General features: G+C 42.9%; 1 protein-coding gene across 12 annotated transcripts in view; it reads right to left on the reverse strand.

The window, feature by feature from the left end:
• SMC4 (structural maintenance of chromosomes 4) overlaps nt 1–18,378 on the reverse strand; it is a 135,791-nt gene that overhangs the window by 77,888 nt on the left and 39,525 nt on the right. For all 12 annotated transcript variants that reach the window (XR_012669858.1, XR_012669854.1, XR_012669855.1 and 9 more), the window contains 3 exons: nt 17,515–17,642; nt 16,437–16,577; nt 3,531–3,681 (listed from right to left, as the gene is read on the reverse strand). Coding sequence is in view for 7 of the 12 variants with exons in the window: in XM_048862749.2 (XP_048718706.1) it covers nt 3,531–3,681; nt 16,437–16,577; nt 17,515–17,642 (420 nt within the window). In the remaining 5 variants the exon portion in view is untranslated. The remainder of the gene's footprint in view (nt 1–3,530; nt 3,682–16,436; nt 16,578–17,514; nt 17,643–18,378) is intronic.

Below are 18,378 nucleotides of genomic sequence, written 5' to 3' on the forward strand. Positions count from 1 at the left end.
GGCTGCGTCTTAGGAGGATAATTTGGCTGTCTCCCATAAGACTTTTTTCTGGAGTTGATAACGGTATTGTTTGTGATACAGGTTCCAGGTGTATATTCCTAAACGAGTACAATGTAGCCTTAGAGCAGTGGTCCCCAAACTTTTTACGTCATGCACCCCCTTAACCCTGCCCCTCAGAGCTATGGTTATGGCTGTGGATGCTGCTGGGAGTGCGGCTGGAACCAGGGCTGGGATCAGGGCCTGGAGTGGAACCGTGGCCAGGCCCAGAGCAGAGCTGGGGGCAGAGTGGGGCTGGGTGGCACTTCTTCCTAACCCCCCGTGGGGACTGGCCCAGGGGCATGCCCCAGTTTGGGGACCACTGCCTTAGAATCTTTTAAGGAACATAGAATGGTGTGCTCACTGAGTAAATCCATCCCTTCAAAGGACTTTTATTGTGATTTGCACTTCTCATGGAATGCCCAATGTCTTAATCCATCAAGCCCTTTTCTTTGTCACTACTGTGGCCATGGATCCAGTCATCGTGTCTGAAGAGTCCATTGTCGCTTGTAAGGCTGTTTTGGTCACTAAGTTGCCCCCCTGCTTATCTTTCAGCTCTTTTCTGTTCTAAGGTGGGAACTTTGCCAGAAAGGGTTTCACTTTCTCCTTGTTCAAAAAATTATAATTTAGCTAGAAGAGCCTACAGTTATTTGCCCCTTGAGGTGGAGGAATAGGATTTGCTCTTGAACGGGTCAAATTCCTTTGAGTCTGTGTCCTTTGGGGTGCTTTTGTTCAACTTAGATTTCTCCTGAACTGCTGAAACAATCAAGAAGCCTGGGTTGGAATGGGCACAGTAGTACCAAAACCTTTTTGGAGGGACTTGGTATTGCTTCTCCACACTTCTTGTGTTAGGTGGTATTGTGGCAGGTATTTATCATAGGGTCTTAGCAAGGTCAAGCAGTCTATTTATTGGAAAGGTGATTTGTCTGGGCCTGAAGTCGCCAATAAGTTGAGTAACATAAGAGATTTGTCTTATGACAGATGTGTCTATTTCTAGCATGTCTGCAGTTCTCATAACTAGTTATTGAAATTACTGGAATTCATCTGGTGCTGGTATCTTGGTCACCACTTCATCTGGTGATGAGGAAGAAATGTCTTTCGATGATGAAGCAGAATGTTGTTGCTGCTTCTCCTGATGCTGTTTCTTCCTTTTAAGTGTTGGTGGATGGTCTGGCCTGGCATGCCATTGGGAAATGTAATTTTTATCTCCTCCCGGAATGAGACAGAGATCTGCTCCTGGAAGTGTGTGAAGGTTGATCTCAGTAAGTCATACAACTGGTATGCTGTATGAATATGGCTGGCTTGTTTGATGATGGCCAATCCAATACGATTTCTAATGTAGTTGGAGCTCAGAACCATAATGAGCACCACCAAGTCTTTCTGCATTCTTGGCCACAGATCTCAGGGAAGAAGGTTCTCTGCTCAAAGGAGAAGAGAAATGTGCCCTAAAGATAGAGAGGGGGAGTACATTTTCTCAAGGGGCAGAGACCATCTGGTGCTCTTGGTCACAGGGTCCACACTAGTGCAGATAACTGTGTTGGTACAGAGATCATTCCGGATTTCTCTAATGACATATCCTATAGTATCAGCGACTCTGCTAAAGGTATCAACCCAGAGGGCTATGTTATCGATACAAATGGGGGGGAGTGTGCGGGGGAAGGAGGCGGCCGGAAAGTTTACTTGGTGCTGTGAAGATAGGAGGCTCTTTGTCCCTAGTATTCAATTCCATTTGGGGCTTAGTAGCTTTCTCCCTGGAGTCCTTGTGTGGTCTTTTCTTGTGGGAAGGCACTGAGTTCCATCCGGTGCCTCTACCCTTATGTTCAGTTCTGGGCATTACATGTCTGCTGGACATAACATCTGTGAGTGCCCTCTCTGGTATTTTGTGGGCTCTCGTATCCATCTACCTCTTATCTGAGGAGACAGTCAGTGATTGCTCCAACAAGTAATGCTTTTGTTGAGCATTCTGTGACTTGCCAGTCCTCAGAGAGCAACTGGCATTCTAAGCATCTCTCATGCCCATCCTTTAACAGAATTAGACTAACACTGGAAGGACAGGGCTTGAAGCTTAGGAGCAGGTTTAGAGCCCATTATGTTGAAATACCCTATACAGGGGGATCCAACCATCAGAAGCCAGCTCAGATGGGCTGAACTCATTCACTCTGGTCTTCTCTAAGTGAAATAAAATTCGGAGGGGTTTTTAAGGGTTTAGCCAGAGCTAAAGACTAGAGGGTCAGATATTTACTATGTTCTCTCATGCTACTATGGGCGGCAAGAGGGAAATAAGGGAGGGCAGCAGCCATACAACTCTTTATACCCTTCTATGGGAATATAAGGAGGCACAGGGCACTTGTGCACTACACTAGGATCCACACTGACATACATTTGAGGAACATCTAGCAGTTCCCTAGATAACCTTGTGAAAGAACAGCAGTCCAGATGCTAGACTGGTGGTTTGCACCACAGCACAGTAGCCCATATCCTTAGAAATATATAATTTTGGCCAACACACCACCTTTTCTTCCTTTTCACAGCTATCACTGCCCTAATTTGGGTAATCTTGTATATTAGCTATGGAGGGGACAATACCAGCTGCAGAATAGCTGCCTGAAGAGGCTGTTACTTCTTCAAGAACAGCAGCATGATTTTTTAAAATTACTCTTATTAACATGATACGGAATAAGCAGCCTAGTTAAGTCCATCCTCACAGTTATACCACATTTGGAATTTCATGTGAAACCAGGAGTTCTGCTCTTAACAGCTATAAACTAACAAACTTCTAATAAATGGCGGCAGTGTTAAGTCTTTCTGTACCCTCTTTGCTATGTGTGGCTCTATTGGCAGCTTCTCCCAATAACTGAGATCAGGAGTCTGTTTCTCCTGAATAAGCCAATATCACATCACAGATACCTACTTACAAGGAAGTAAAACTTCCTACACTTACTTACTGGAGATAATATTCACAGCTGTAGGAGAAACAGAAAATGTGTAGTGCCAGAAGTGAGCCACCTTGAGTCCAGGACAGGGAAACATGACATTTTATAACATGGATAGATATTTGAGCTGGGAGGGGACAGAGACCGTTAAAGCATTACACTTGCTATAATAGAAGGGATGTTTAGTAACTTGATTGTTGCCAAAGAAAACTGCACTGTTAAACAGTTTGGCAATCAACCTGGTAGTTGGATCCATTTGGAGACGTAGGCATGAAGGCTCAAGAAAATGATCTAATTCCTTAAAAGCTGACTTTCAAACTAAAAATAAAACAATTGATATCATGAGCTTCATTCTCCACTCACTTTAAATGCTAGACAAAAAAATCTCAATTTCTAGTGTAAAACAAATTTAAAAAATTTTCTGGCCTTCTTTGTATCATAAAGCAGCAAAAAATTTCTTTTGCAGGTTACCTTAAAAAAACATTAGAATGCCCCAATCCAGAATAGATCAAAATATTTGATTGTTTAAGATAGTAAGAGTTGCAAGTTTCATAGATATACCTTTTCTTTATCCTTTTCAAGCTGCTTCAGAAGTTTTTTAGCTTTGCTTTTGGCATGTTTTAGTTTTTCCCTCACTGTAACATCGTGCAAATCCAGCTGAGTAAATTTCTCTTTGTTTTCCTCTATGAACTTTGTAATTTTATTGAGTTTTCTAAAAAGAGAAAAAGGTCAGTCAGTCACTTTTGTATTAAAATCATTTTTCACCAAAAATTGGTTTAGCTAGTGAACTTCTATGAGGCCTTGAATTGAAAGTGGTACTGTTTGTTTTTTATAAAAACATCCAGCTTTTTATTACACTCACTATTTCCCTGTAGCACCAGTGCTGCAAAACAGAAGCCCTGACTGTTTGTCAAGCAGCAAAAGCCATGCACTGCTGTGGAAAGCAACATTTTCTCCAATACATGTATGACTAGCAATGCTTGCTGATGATTTCTCATGACCTCATGAGATAGGAGGGAGCCTCACTGTCTGGGTTCCTTCCCCACTCTGAACTCTGGGGTACAGATGTGGGGACCCACATGCAAGACCCCCTAAGCTTATTTTTATCAGCTTAGGTTAAAAACTTTCCCAAGGCACAGATTCCACCTTGTCCTTGAACAGTATGCTGCCACCACCAAGTGATTTAGACAAAGAATCAGGGAAATGACCACTTGGAGTTCCTGTTCCCCCAAAATATCCCCCCAAGCCCCTACACTCCCTTTCCTGGGGAGGCTTGACAATAAAATCCTAACCAATTGGTTACAAAGTGAACACAGACCCAAATCCCTGGATCTTTGGACACTGGAAAAAAAAATAAATTAAAAATTAATCAGTTCTTAAAAGAAGAATTTTATTAAAAAAAAAAAGAAAAAAAAAAAAAAGGTATTAATCCCCTCTGTAAAATCAGGTTGGAAGATAACTTTACAGGGTACCAAAAGGTGCACAAAACACAGAGGAACCCCCTTTAGCCTTAGTTTCAAAGTTACAACAAAACAGGGATAAACCTGCCTCCAGCAAAGGGAAAATTCACAAGTTGAGAAAACAAAGATAAACTAATACGCCTTGCCTGGCTGTACTTACAATTTCTGTAATATGAGAGACTGGTTCAGAATGGTTTGGAGAATATGGATTGATGTCCAGTCCCTTAGTCACAAGAGCGAACGAACACAGGAACAAAGAACCCAGAACAAAGCCTCTCTCCCCCCCGCCCCACCCCAGATTTGAAAGTATCTTTTGTCCCCATTGGCTCCTTTGGTCAGGTGCCAACCAGGTTATTTGAGCTTCTTAACCCCTTACAGGAAAGGAGGCTACCCTTAGCTGTATGGTTATGACACTCACACTGTAATCAGAATATAGACTAAGTACTGGTAGCCTCATCCATCCATTATGTAGCCAAATCAAGTCTTCCATTGTTCTACAACTGGATATAGAAATATTATAATTAAACTAAAGAAAAGATGTTAAACTGCTGCTACGTACATGTAACAATTCCCAGTCTGAACATAAGCAGCAAATGCAAAAATAAGTAAGCTAGCTACACTAGGCAAACGGACTGCAGTCCCTAAAAAAAAACAAAAACAAAAAACACCACACACCTCAGCTGCAAAGACCATTCTCAGATGACAGGAAGGGGATTTGATTGCTAACTATGCATATCATCACCTAGTGATTAAAACATGTATTTTAGAAAGACATCCAGTCTTGATTTAAAAGCCTCCCAAAGTGATCTGAGAATTTACCATATCCCTTGGTAAATGTATTCCACTGGTTCATACCCTTACTGTTAAAATTGTTGTTTCTTCTTCGCAGCATGAGTTTCTAACTTCAGTTTCCAGTCACTGGATCTTATTATGGCTTTTTTGTTAGACAAAAGAGCTCACCACTTACAGGATACCTGAATGAGGACATTACTGTCTGAAAAACCTCTGCATTTAGACCCCACTTTCCTGAATTGAGCCCCTTCTGCAAACCAACCAGCTTTTATGTTTGAGAGTCCCTTTAATGGAGTCGCTTGAGGAGCTACCAGATCGATGACTATCTGGCTAGCCTGTCTGCTTCCTAATTGAGTGAATGAATGCAGGTCCCCATCCTTCTTCATTTGTTGAGGTGGTTTTATTGAGGTAGCAACAAAGGTGAAATTATTTATTATCCAACCTCTCCAGAAGGCAGCAGTCTCTAGGTGGTCTTGAATATTTAAAAGAATGTGCACAAATACATGACGTTTGTCGCAATTTAGAAATGTGATAAAAACTTATTACTAACCTGTTCCATAACTACTGTTCTTTGAGATGTATTACACATATCCATTCCACTTTGGTTGACTAAGCAGCCTGAGCTGGTTGTCAAAAACTTTCTCCCCTCATTGGTACCTGTTATTGCCACACACCCTTGTAATTAGACAAAGGTCAGAGCCATCCCTGACACCCCTTCTTGCTGGAAACTCTGATGCAAAGGGGTAGGAAGGTAGGTCATGGAGTGGACACGTGCAGCACTCCTCAAAGCACAACAGGTATGGAACAGGTTGGTAAGAAATGGTTATTCACCATGGGCAGTAACTGTGGTTCTTCGAGATGTCCCCAGATGGGTGCTCCAATACAGTTGAACTTGCGCCCGCTGCACCTTTGATCAGAGAAGTCTCATAGCAGTGTCTAAACAGCCCACACGTGAGCGTTACTCAGTTTTGTACTCCATCCTGTTATATAGCGCTATGTAGGTGAATGGCCTTCAGTTCCCTCTCTACCACAAAAGCTCCACAGCAGACAACTTCAAAGCAATGGGAAAGGAGGGCAGGTAGTGGAGTACCCATAGAGACACACATCTCAAAGAACCACAGTTTCTGAACAGGATGAGTAACCATTTCTTTTTAGTCGTGTCCCCATGGGTGCTCCACTGTAAGTGACTACCAAGCAGTTCTCTTTAAGTAGGAGGGAGCTTCAGAGTCAAGTCTAGTATTGAAGAAAGTAAAGCTGAGCCAAATGCAGTATCAGAGGGTGAACTGTGAGTTATTGCAGGGGTTCTCAACCTTTTTCTTTTTGAGGCCCCCACAACGTGCTACAAAAACTCCATGGCCCAGCAGTGCCACAACTGTTTTTCTGAATATATAAGCCAGGGCAAGAGTTACAGGGTACCAAGCAGTGCAATTGCCTAAGCCCTGTGAAGCTAAGATGCCCAGGATTTGGCTTCAGCCCCAGGTGGCAGGGCTCAGGGCCCCAGGCTTTAGTCCTGCACAATGGAGCTTTGGCTTTCTGCCCTGGGCCCCAGCAAGTCTAACACTGACCCTGCTTGGGTGGACCCCCTGAAACCTGCTCGCGGTCCTCCAGGGTGCCCCGGATCCCTGGTTGGGAACCACTGAGTTATTGCATAGCACTCAGCAAAGGTATGTACAGAGGTCCAAGTCACAGCTCTACATATTTCAGTGATGGGAACATATTTGAGAGAGGCTACAGAGGAGGAAATAAATCTCATACAGTGAGTCTGTAAGTCCAATGGTGCTTGGAGATTACAAGGTCAGTAGCAACAGCTAATGCAGTTGGATATCCAACTGGAAAGTCTGTTTAGAGACTGTAGACCCTTGTGATCGGTCTGCAATTGAGATAAATAGTTTAGGGGTCTTTCTGAAAGTTTTTGTTGGCAAACCCTTAGAGTTTGAGGATGACTGTCTTCCATAAAAAGATAGCCAATTATTGCTGGTGGATCTGCAGGTGGCTAATGAGACCAATCCAGGATCCACAGATCTTGTCACAGTTGGAGCAGACATTTCCCAGTGGAAGGGGTGGATCTGGATCGTTGAGTCAAGCTGCGGTGTATTCTTTCCTCCTTTCCCATTTCCTATGGTCTCTGTTGGACCTTGAAATACTGGGATCCTTGCCACAAGGTTATTTTCCATTTTGGTCGGTCAAGGGCTTGAATTTCCCATGAGTTTATGTCAATACTGCACTTCATGTTGGTTTTGAGGGTATCTTTGAAGTGCTCTTTTGGCCTGCTCCTCCTCAGTTGTAAGAACATGACCTGTTTCAGGAGTCAGTTGTCTGGCATTTGAAGAATATGACTAGCCCAACAGACCTGTTGGTGGATGATCATAGCTTCAATGCTAGAGGTTTTGGCTTGGGACAGAACGCTGATGTTGGTGTGTTGGTCATCCCCCTTGATTCAGAAGATCTTGTGGAGCCACTGTTTATGATATTATTCAAGAACCTTGAGGTCTATACTGTACGTGACCCAGGTTTTGGCAGCATACAAAAGAGTAGGGGTAACAATGGCCTGAAATCTGAGAAGCTTGGTTTGATTCTTGATGCCATGATCTTCAAACATGTTCCTGCAAGTATCTGAAAACTGCACTTGCACATTGGAGGCGGTGTTGAATTTCCTTGTCAATGTCAGTTTTCTGCAACAGATGACTTCCAAGGTAAAAGGAAGTTTTAGATGTTCTCCAGGGTCTTTTTATTGATCTGAATTATGGGAGCATGATCCTGGTGATTGGGAGCCCGCTGGTGGAGTACTTTAGTTTTCTAGATGTTGCACGTCAGGCCAAGTTGGTTCTAGGCCTCAGAAAAAGTGACTATTTTTAAAGATCTTCGTCTGAGTGGGCGCACAAGGCACAGTTGTCTTGTGTGGTCTATAATTAAAGTACCATCTGCCACATGCCTCAACAGCTGAAGACCGTTCTTGACTGGGGTTTGAAGAATGATATGAATTGTATAGATTATGTTGGTTCAGGCCACTAATCTGTGCATTGGGAGGTAGGCTCTTGCTGCTATTGAATCAAGATGAGAACGTATGAATTCTAACTTTTGCAGAGGAGTTAAAGTGGACTTTTGAATGTTCTATTACAGGCCCAATTTGAGAAAGAGGCCTACGACTTTGCAAATTGCCCATGATGTTACGTCCAGGGAGCAACTTTTCAGAAGCCAATCATCTAGGTTTGGGAACACCAGAATTTCTTTTCAGCAGAGGTGTGCTGCTAGTACTGACATGACCTTTGAAAACTCTTGGGGCAGACGACAGGCCAAAAGAGCACCCTGTACTGAAAATGGTCTCACCCGATAGGAAGAAAATGTAGGAATCTTCTGTGTGGTGGGTTGATTGTGATATAGAAATGCATCCTGAATGTTGAGGGCTAAGAACCAATCCCCTTGGTTTAGTGATGGAATTATTGCTGCAAGTGTGTCTTCACAAAGGTATTGAGTAGCCTTAAAACTAGGATGGGTCTCCAGCTGCAATTCTGTTTTAGAACCTGGAAATACCTAAAATAAAACCCCTTCCCTCTGTGCTGCTTGGGAACTGGTACTATAGAAACCAAGAGTAGAAGAAAGTCTATTTCCGGTCATAACAGATTCTTGTGAGACGGGTGTCTGAAGAGGAACGGGGAAGGAAAGAGGCAGGCAGAAGAGAATAGAAGTGAATTGAGTACCCAGTGGAAATGATCTCCAAAACCCACCTGTCTATAGTAATCCTCATACGCCTACCAGAAGTGGTAAAGGCAGTTGCTGAAGGGAGGAGGGCAGGTGAAATATTGTAGTTGGTATGCAAGGGGATCTCAGCTCAGGACCTCGACCACCCTGTCCAAATAGGTGCTTCAAGGTAGAGGGTTGGGAAGTTGAAGGTTGGGAAGTGGGTGGTTTTCTCCTCTGGAACCTCGGTCTCTTGCATTGAGGTTCATACGATCTCTGGGAACCCAAGAATTTGGGGGAGGAGGGAGCAGCAGGATCTCTGCGCTGTCTAGACCCACTAAATTTTCTCTTTCAGGTAGATGTACAGATCTCCAGAGAACAAAGTGGTCCTAGAGTCCTTCAATGTGTGCAGTGATTCATCTGTGCCGTCAGTGAATAGTTTAAGTGCCATCAAAAGAAAAAGTCTTGAATTGTATTCTGGGCCTCCACTGGAAATACTCAGAGGTGAAACCAGAAGGCCATCCTCATAAGCACCACCCTAGAAATCAAATGAGCGGCAGTAGCAAGAGAGGCCTGCAGAGACATTCTGGCAAGCACCTCGTCTTCTGCAATAATTGACTGGAATTGCTCTCTGTTTTGCTGGTTGATGCTCAATAAAGGAGTTCATCTTAGTATAAATTTGTATGGTTGCATGTCACCATTAATACCTGATATTTGGCAATTCAAAATTGCAAAGTGGCTGACGAATATGATTTTCTACTGAACAGGTTGAAGCGTTCATGATCTTTATCATAGGGCATGGTGCTGCCATGTTCGTTAACTGCCTCAACCACTAAGGAGTTAGAAGAGGTATGAGAAAATACAAATTCTAAGTTCTTAGAGGGGACATAATATTTTTTGTCTGCTCTCTAGCATGTGGACAGAATTGAGGCTAGGGTGTGCCAAATGACCTTTGAATGGTCCAGGAAGGCCTCGATAACAGGCATGGCAATATGGGCAGATGAAGCTGTATGAAGGATGTCAAGCAGCTTATGATATGGTTCTTTAACCTCCTCAAGAGGTATCTGCAAAGAATTTATGACCCACTTGATAAGGTCCTGGAACTATTTAAAATAATCAGCCACACATGGTGGAGGTGGCATGACCGCTTCATCTGGGGATGAAAAAGATGTTGGCTGGTGAAGAGATCTTTATTAGCCCTAGCTTTGAGTTCCTCAAAATTTTCTTCCTTAGGTCAGAGTGTCCTGGAGAGGGCAGGTGATGAAGGCTGTTGATCTCTGTAATGGGTGGTGCTTGAGGCCCTAGAAAATTGCTGTCAATAGGCTACCCAAGGGTCCCAGTATGGCCAAGAAGGCAGTACATATGGCATGGATAGAGTCACCCATGGGTGCCCAAACCAGCAAGATGGTGGTTGTGGAGGTCTTTCATGAGCGAGATCAACTTCCTCAGAGCTCTCTGAAAAGAGCCTCTATAGGGATGGAGTGGAGAACCTTGGACAGATACATTGGAGACTGAGGCAAGATCTTCATCAGAATCCCCCTCTACCAAGTCACTCTGAAGCAGAGGAGCACCAGTAGAAACATGAGGTGAAAACGTTGGTACTGAGTGAATATCTGGAGATCTGGAGGTCCTCAGTATCAAGAGTATATTGGAGCTGAGCTATGGTAAGTTGGGCATCTGGGGGAAAGCAAAACTCTTGCAGTACTGAGAATGTTGTCCCATGTCCATGGCCTGTGCCAAAGTTATGGCTGAGGAAGTTGATGTTACCATGAATCTTGACCGCTCCAAGGTGAGAGTCCAGATAAAGCCTGAAGGGGCTTCTTTGGTACCGAGTGAGAAGAGGTAGTGCTCTTCTTGCCACCTTGCTCCATTGATTGTACTAATGACCTCTTGGAGCCCAGGACTTCACAATCCTTAGGCTTAACTGTACCCTTGATACCCGAGGAACCACCAGCCTCATGGCTACCAGATCAGAGAACAGTGGCTACTGAGGTCATCAGAAATTACTACTTCTTTCAGGTAGATTCCCTAACCTGGAGAACTCAAAGGACAGTCTTTGTGAATCTTATGAGAGGAATCTTGGCTCTTCCTCTTTGACGTCCTCAAAGAGTGCAGTTCGGAGATGGTGGAGGCAGTGAAAAGGGACAGGAAAGTCGAAAACCAGAGCTGCCAAGGCTACGCTGGGGCCATACATATGACTTGAGCATAGTGGTGCATGATTGTTAGCTAAACTCTGAAGTGGGATTGGTGGGAAAGCATACAGGAGCTTGCCCATCCAGGGCAACAGGAAAGCCTCCAAGAGGGAACCTGGGATTGTGACCTTGCAGGGAGCAAGGTGCTGCCACTTCCTGTTGATTATTGTTGGAAACAGGTCTACCAGAGGAGTCTCCCACAGATGGAAAATGCCCATGGCTACATTTGGACATAGAGAACACTTGTGGTGATTCATAAACAATCTGCTTAGGTGGTCTGCAAGCTTATTTTGCACCCCCCAAAAGAAAGAAGCTGTGAGGTCAATCAAAGTGGCAATGCAAAAGTCATAGTTGCATTGCTTCTTTGCAGAGCTGAGGAAAGTGGGCCCCTCCCTGCCTATTGAGACAGATCACCACCACTGGCTCCTACCCTTGATATGGGGTAAGAAAGCTTGACAAGCCAGTTGGATAGCTCTCAACTCCCTTATATTTATGTGTAGTGATAGTCCTTTGTGGATCATAACCCCTGCCTCTGAAGAGAATCCAGATAAGCCCCCCATCCCAGGGTAGATATCGCTGTCACTAACATCAATGAAGGCTGAGGTGGGACAAACGGAACACCTACACTAAAAGGGTTCATCCACCAGTCCAAAGAAGCTAAAATCTGAGAGGGTAACCGTACTCCTAGGCGGAGAGGGGGGTTGGCTCAGAGCGAACAGGGAGGCCAGCCAAGTCTGTCGTTCCCTGAGGCACGATCTGGTATGTTGGACTGCATTTGTGCAAGAGGCCATGTGCCCCAGAAGCCTCATATGATTCCATGCTGCCGTAGTTAGGTGAGCCTTGAGATCAAGGATGACCGATTCAATTATCTGAAATGTTGACCATAGAAGGAAAGCTATGGCTTGAGTCAAGTTCAGAACTGCCTGTCTGAATTCTATCCTCTTCACTGGGGAGAGGACAGACTTCTCTGTGTTGATTAACAGTCCCAGAACATTGAAGGCTGACTGGATAAGAGAAAAACTGGATTGTAACTGAACTCTTGATCGGATTCTTACCAACCAGTTGTCCAGGTAGGGATACACTTGCCCACCCAGTTTCCTCAGAAAAGCAACTCCCACTGACATACATTTTTTAAAAAAAAACTCTGGGAGATGCAGACAGACCAAGGTTTATCATTTTGAACGGGTAGTGAGGATTGTTTATTAGGAACCTTAAATGCTTCATATGGCCCTGAACTGAAATGTTTATCCCACTTCCATGGTGTTTAAGACCCATCAGTATGAAGTGATTCAGGCATCATGCACCTAGGAAGTGAGAGGAACCCTTCTCTTGCAAACACAGGGAAAGGAGAGGCTGGAATGTTGGAGAGGTATCGTGTCCTTGACCAACCCATCAAAATATATGTTTAGAGCCCCCAGGGTGCCAAGATGAACTAGGAGCTCTTGCAGTAGAAGGGGGTGGGGTCTGTATCTATAACCCCTATTCCTTTTTCTTAATAGATCTTTTTTAGGTGCAAGAGTAGCATGTCAGTCAGATTGCTAAGGACGAAAGTGCTTTCTTTTTGGGGTAGGGTTACATATGCCCAGAGACTTTAGAGTCGCTCTGGAGTCTTTGAAGTGTCATCTGTCTGCACTGAAAATAGAGATGACTCTTCAAATGGCACGTCCTGAACAGTCTGCTGGACTTCCTTGGGCAGCCCTGAAGACTGCATCGATGAGCACCTGTGCATGGTAAAAGCAGAGGCCATGGCCCTAGTAGCCAAGTCAGCAGCATCCAAACCAGCTTGCACTGATGTTCTAGCCACCAGCTTTCCTTCATCTACCAGCAAAAGAAACTCTTGTTCCCCGCAAAAACGACCAGTCCTTGTGGCACTTTCGTGGGCGGCTTATGCCCAAATAAATTAGTCTCTAAAGTGCCACCAGGACTCCTCATTGTTTTTGCTGATCCAGACTAACACGGCTACCACTCTGAATCCTGTTTCCCGTGCTCTAGTAACTTGTCTTTAAACTTTAATACCAAGTCCAAGATATTAAAGTCATACTGGTCTAACAAAGCCTATTGTTCTGAAATTCTAAGTTGTAACCCAGCCCTAGAACAGTTTTTCCTACCAAACAGGTGAACTTTTTGCATCCTTTGATTTCGGGGTAGCAGCCTGCTGCCCCTGGTATTCCCTTTCGTTGGCAGCCGCAACAACCAACGACTCCAGGAATGGGAAAAAAAATACTTGAAGTCTTGGGAGAATACTTAGTATCAACACTTATCCCTCTTGGATATGTGATGAAGTGAAGAGGAAGTTTGCCACAGGGCATTGGTGGGCTCTAAAATTGCCTCATTAATTGGTAAGACCACAAGGGACTGCCCAACTGTGGCCAAAATATTAACAGCTCTATGGGATGACTCCTAATGTCCTTCACTTGAATATCCAAGGCTGAAGCAAGACTTTTCAAAATCTCCCGGTAAGCATTGAAGACATCAGGTAGGGTGAGGACCCTTTCACAGAAATTGCACTATCTGGGGAAGAGGAAGATAGACACAATTGAATTTAAGGCTAAGCCTCCTCTGGTAACTGACCGGCAGGATCCTCCTGTACTCTTATCTCCTGACTTGGAAATGGGAGGGAACACCCCAGGGATTCCAAAAGGGCCACTGAAAAGGCGGGGTCCCAGCACCTTCCCAGCCACGTATCCTACCAATGCAGCATCTCAGAAGCATCCCAGGGGGCAAGGTCTCAGAAGGGATTCAGAATCTGAAGACTAAGCTTCTTTTGACCACAGAGGGGCTATGCCCATTAATACTAGTGCAGAGAACCCAGAGACGACTGAAACAAGGCCATCATTGCCAGCTTTCCATTTTATGATATTTCAGGATGAGAGCACTGACAAACAAGTGACTGACATGGAACCGAGCATTGAACCAATTGAACCAAGACAGTGTGAGCTGATGGTACTGGTTTCCTGCACCACTGAGGAAACTGGCACTGACAAAGACAATATCCTTGCTGCTGCAAATGCCTCCAAGTGTAGTTGGTACAGGAACGGTCTCAGTTTAGTGAGTAACCAAAGACGACAGCATTGTAGAAGTTGAAGATGATGCTTGGGGTTCTGGACACAACGGTACCAGCCCCGTGCCAGAATCAACTGTGCCTCCTTAAGAGACGAACTGGACAAGGAATGCTTAGATTCAGGATGCACACTACTCAACCCTTTTGCCCCCTTCTTGGTGGGCTTAGGAGCTGGAGATCTTCCTCTTCCAGTCTCTTCCTTAAAAACCTTGTACTTCACCCTCAGCACTGGAGACTGTGAGCAGTACTGGGACTTCTCCAACACCGGTGGAGTGTTTTTCCAAAGCTAAAGAGGTTGTCCCTCCCACCCCCCTCCAAGTAGGAAGGCTCCAATAGTGGTCTCAGAGAAGCTTCTGTCAAAAGAAACTTCAGCCTAGACTCTTTGTCATTTTTGGTCCTAGGCGTGAAGTCCGTACAAATTTGGTAACAATCTGATATGAGAGATTCACCCAGGCACTTTGAACAGGTGGCGTGTGGGCCACTCACAGGCATTGGTTTGGAACAAGAACAATAAGGCTTGGAGCCCAGTGACTGAGGCATTTCTCGGTACCAAAACCAGGACCTCAAGCAGTGAAACCAAAAAAACAACATTTAAAAAAAAAAATCTAATCACTAACGCTATGAATAAGGTGAAGTTTTTGTCATGGACATTTTTAGTAAAAGTCAGGGGCAGGTCACAGGCTGCTGTGAGTTTGTGTTTATTTTCCGTGACCTGCCCCTGGCTTTTACTAAAAATATCCATGACAAAAGGGGTAGGTTGGTTCAGCACCCACTGCTGCTAGGGCTCCCAGGTCCCCCTACCCCTGGGGCTGGGCTGCTGTGCAGGTGGGGCTGGCTGGGACCTCCAGCCCCAGGGCAGAAAATGTCATGGAGGTCAACGGAAGTCACGGATTCCATGACCTCCAAGACATAATCGTAGCCTTAACTATGAACATGTAACCATCTACAAAAAATAAAGGACACAGAGAACTTGCTAAAGCAAGACCAACAGATCCAACAACTGTCACGTGTGGTAAGAACGAACTGAGGGGAGTTGGGGTGGCTCCCCACTTTATGCCTGCTCACAAGGGTTCATGGTGGTAGACGATGCCCGAGCTGCTCTGATGAGGGAAAAAAGGGAAAAAAGTTTGACCACAGGATGTGGGGCACACACAAATCAAGAGTAGAATGCACATGTCCAGTCACTCAAAGAAGAACTAAAGTTAATCCACAGTCATTCTGTTAGATTACAGTTCTAAAGTTGATGATCAGCGAAAGATCCTTTCACAACATAATCGCTAATAGAAGCTGGATCCATAGATCTTACAGTATATGAACACCATTTTGAGAATTGGAACGATATAGATTGGTTACAATACTAAAAAATTTTTAAAACAAACTAGCGTGATGACATCAAAGTAACAAGAAAAACTGGGGAAGAGCGATAGAAACTATTTAGATCAAAGGCCTAACAAACAATTAGAAGAAATTACATCTAAAAGAGTCAAAACATCCCGGGGCTCCTTCAAAGAGTTCTCCAATAGAAAAGGAAATACAGGATTTGATATTCAAAATATTTCTAGTTTAATCACCCCCTGCAAAAGAAAACCCTTCAGACCTTCACTAAACTTCATAAAGCAGTAAAAGAAAACCACAACCCAATTATCTGCCCTCTTCTTTATGGGTTATCTTTAAGGACATCCTCTTTAAAAAAAGGCATCTGCTTGAACTGCCATTTTATCATAGAACTATGCTATACTTGAAGGCACAGTTCTGAACTATAACCTTATAATCCAATCTGCATTGCAGCACTGCCCTAGGAACCAGAATGTGAGAGAGTCATAATGTGGCTGTTTGTGAAAAAGAGACCCACAATCTACACACCTATGCAGAGGAAGAATGGCAACCTAATGGCAGCTGCTTTCTGTCCCTCTGCAGGTTCTGCCAACGTAGGAAGCCAGTGTGGTAGTTAAGGGGGCTCATAGCTGCATAAGATGAAGCAATGATCACAAATGAGCCCTTTATGCTTTACAATATGTCACGCATAAAAGGAGAATATTTTCTGTAATAATATGTTCATCAAGTACCATCAATCCTAATTTGAAATATGAAAGTACAACATCAGCAAGTACAAACTTAGTGGTCATTTGAGATGTCAGTAATACAGACTTGGTACAAAAGACCACTTGGTATGGGAAGAGTCAAAACAGAAATGACAAAACAGTTTGTTTTCTGAACTCAAAGCTTTACATGTGCAAAGTGCATGACATGCTATTACAGTTTGTGAGATAATGGAAGTACTTACTTTTCTACATCTTTCAAAGCTTTATTCTTAACTTTCATTTCATCAGCAAGTTTACTATTCTTTGTATTAATATCTTTAGTGTCTTCATGAATTTTTTTCTTTTGGGTTTCCATGTCAGTTATCCGATTCTGTAGGTCATAACTAGAGAAAATACATATATTTTACATATTTGAGGATTACAAAAAAGCCACTTGTATCAAATTTACTAGAATTTAAAAAAAAAAATAGATTTGAGAGTTTTGGAATCCTACAATTACAACAAATAATCACTGTAAATTAAATATTCAGTCCTCCAGCTGATCATTGCTAGACAGTCTTGTGCACTTAAAATGGGGTTAAAGAAATCCAAAGATTTTACAGTTTAAAAAATGTAAATAATTTCAGGCTTGTCTATATGGTGGAGTAATGTGTACTACAGAGGTGTAATTTCTGAAGTGCACTAACATGTGCTCATTAATTGGTCCATGTAGACCCTGTTGGTACGCACTAAAGTTTTCCTAGTGCACTTTAACATAATGCAGTATTATGTTAACGGATGCTAGGGAACCCTGAGTGCACACCAGTAAGGCCTACATGGACCAATTAATGTGTAACATGTTAGTATGCTTTAGTAATCATACTTCCTGTAGGGTACACTGCTGCTTGATGTAGACAAACCCTTAGTTATCAATTTAAAATATCTAGTTTCTCTTGAAATTAGGAGGTTTGGCCTTAAGAAGTCCACCAGCCAAACTACATTACTTTGGGTGGGGGCAGTGGGGGAAAGGATGAGATTAAAAACAGGTTAAAAAGTGAAAGAAAGCTGGCAACCAAGTTTTTAATGTGCCAACATGGACCATTGCTATTTGAAAGTATTATCTAATATTTTAAAAAACTTAATACTTCGCATAAATGGGCACTCATTTTACTTAGCATTCTTTTAAATTTGCACTAGTCAGTGAAACTTTTGAGTGTTCCTGGAGAGTCATGTAGACAAAATATTTACAAGTGAAAATATGGAGACAGGGTAGCTAACTAGTAACTGCACTACTAATATGGAAACCAACATTAAAAGTTCAGAAAGGAAGGTGTTACTTACATGTAGTATTGGCAAATACGATTCTTTTCCTTGAACATTTTGTTTTCCAAAGAAAGAAATTCAACGGCTTTGTTTCTCTCTCCTTCTAAAGCATCTTTTTCTTTCTCCACCATTTTAACCCTGTTTAACTACAAAAGATAAATACAACATCTAAGTCAATTCACATTATAAGAGCACTTAAGAGAAAGAATAATGAACACTGTGAAAACTGATCACACAATATATGGCAGTCAATTAAGATCATATACAGGAAAAAAAAATCCAAAATTAACTTCACAACACAAATTTAAGATTGTGAGCTTTTTGAGGAAGGGACCTACTGTATAGCACAATGGAGCCTGAACCTATTTAAGGATTCTAAGCAATAATGTAAGACAATCAAGAACATAAATTCTGCCTAACCTAAAGAGTTTTACAAGAAAATCTCCACCAGAATATACAAGACATGGAATCATACTTTTTTTTTTTTTTTTTGAACAAGGGCTCCCACTTGTGCTAATATCAGTTCAGTCAAACCAAAGGTAGCGCAGGTGGGAATTTTTTTAAAAAAAATCTTTAATGTAGACTGCTTAAGTGTATTATTTTTGCTATATCTGTTGCTCTTGAACAACAATGTTTAAGTAGCCCCTTTTCAGCGTAGGTGCTTATACAGCCACCATTGTTATAGTAGAAAACTACTTCCTAACTATTTAAATAAACTTTCTTACTTCTCAGTCTGCAAGGAGAAATGGTTTGATAACTTTGTGCATCAATAATTTACGAAGGGAAAGCCAAGTCAAATAACTTAGCATTGTCTTTAGTTCTGAAAGTAGTTAAATTCTGTAGTTATTCTTTTGAGAAAGCAAGTTCTACAGTCTATGTCCA

This window comes from Caretta caretta, chromosome 9 (genome assembly GCF_965140235.1).
Source record: "Caretta caretta isolate rCarCar2 chromosome 9, rCarCar1.hap1, whole genome shotgun sequence".
NCBI classification, from domain to species: domain Eukaryota; kingdom Metazoa; phylum Chordata; order Testudines; family Cheloniidae; genus Caretta; species Caretta caretta.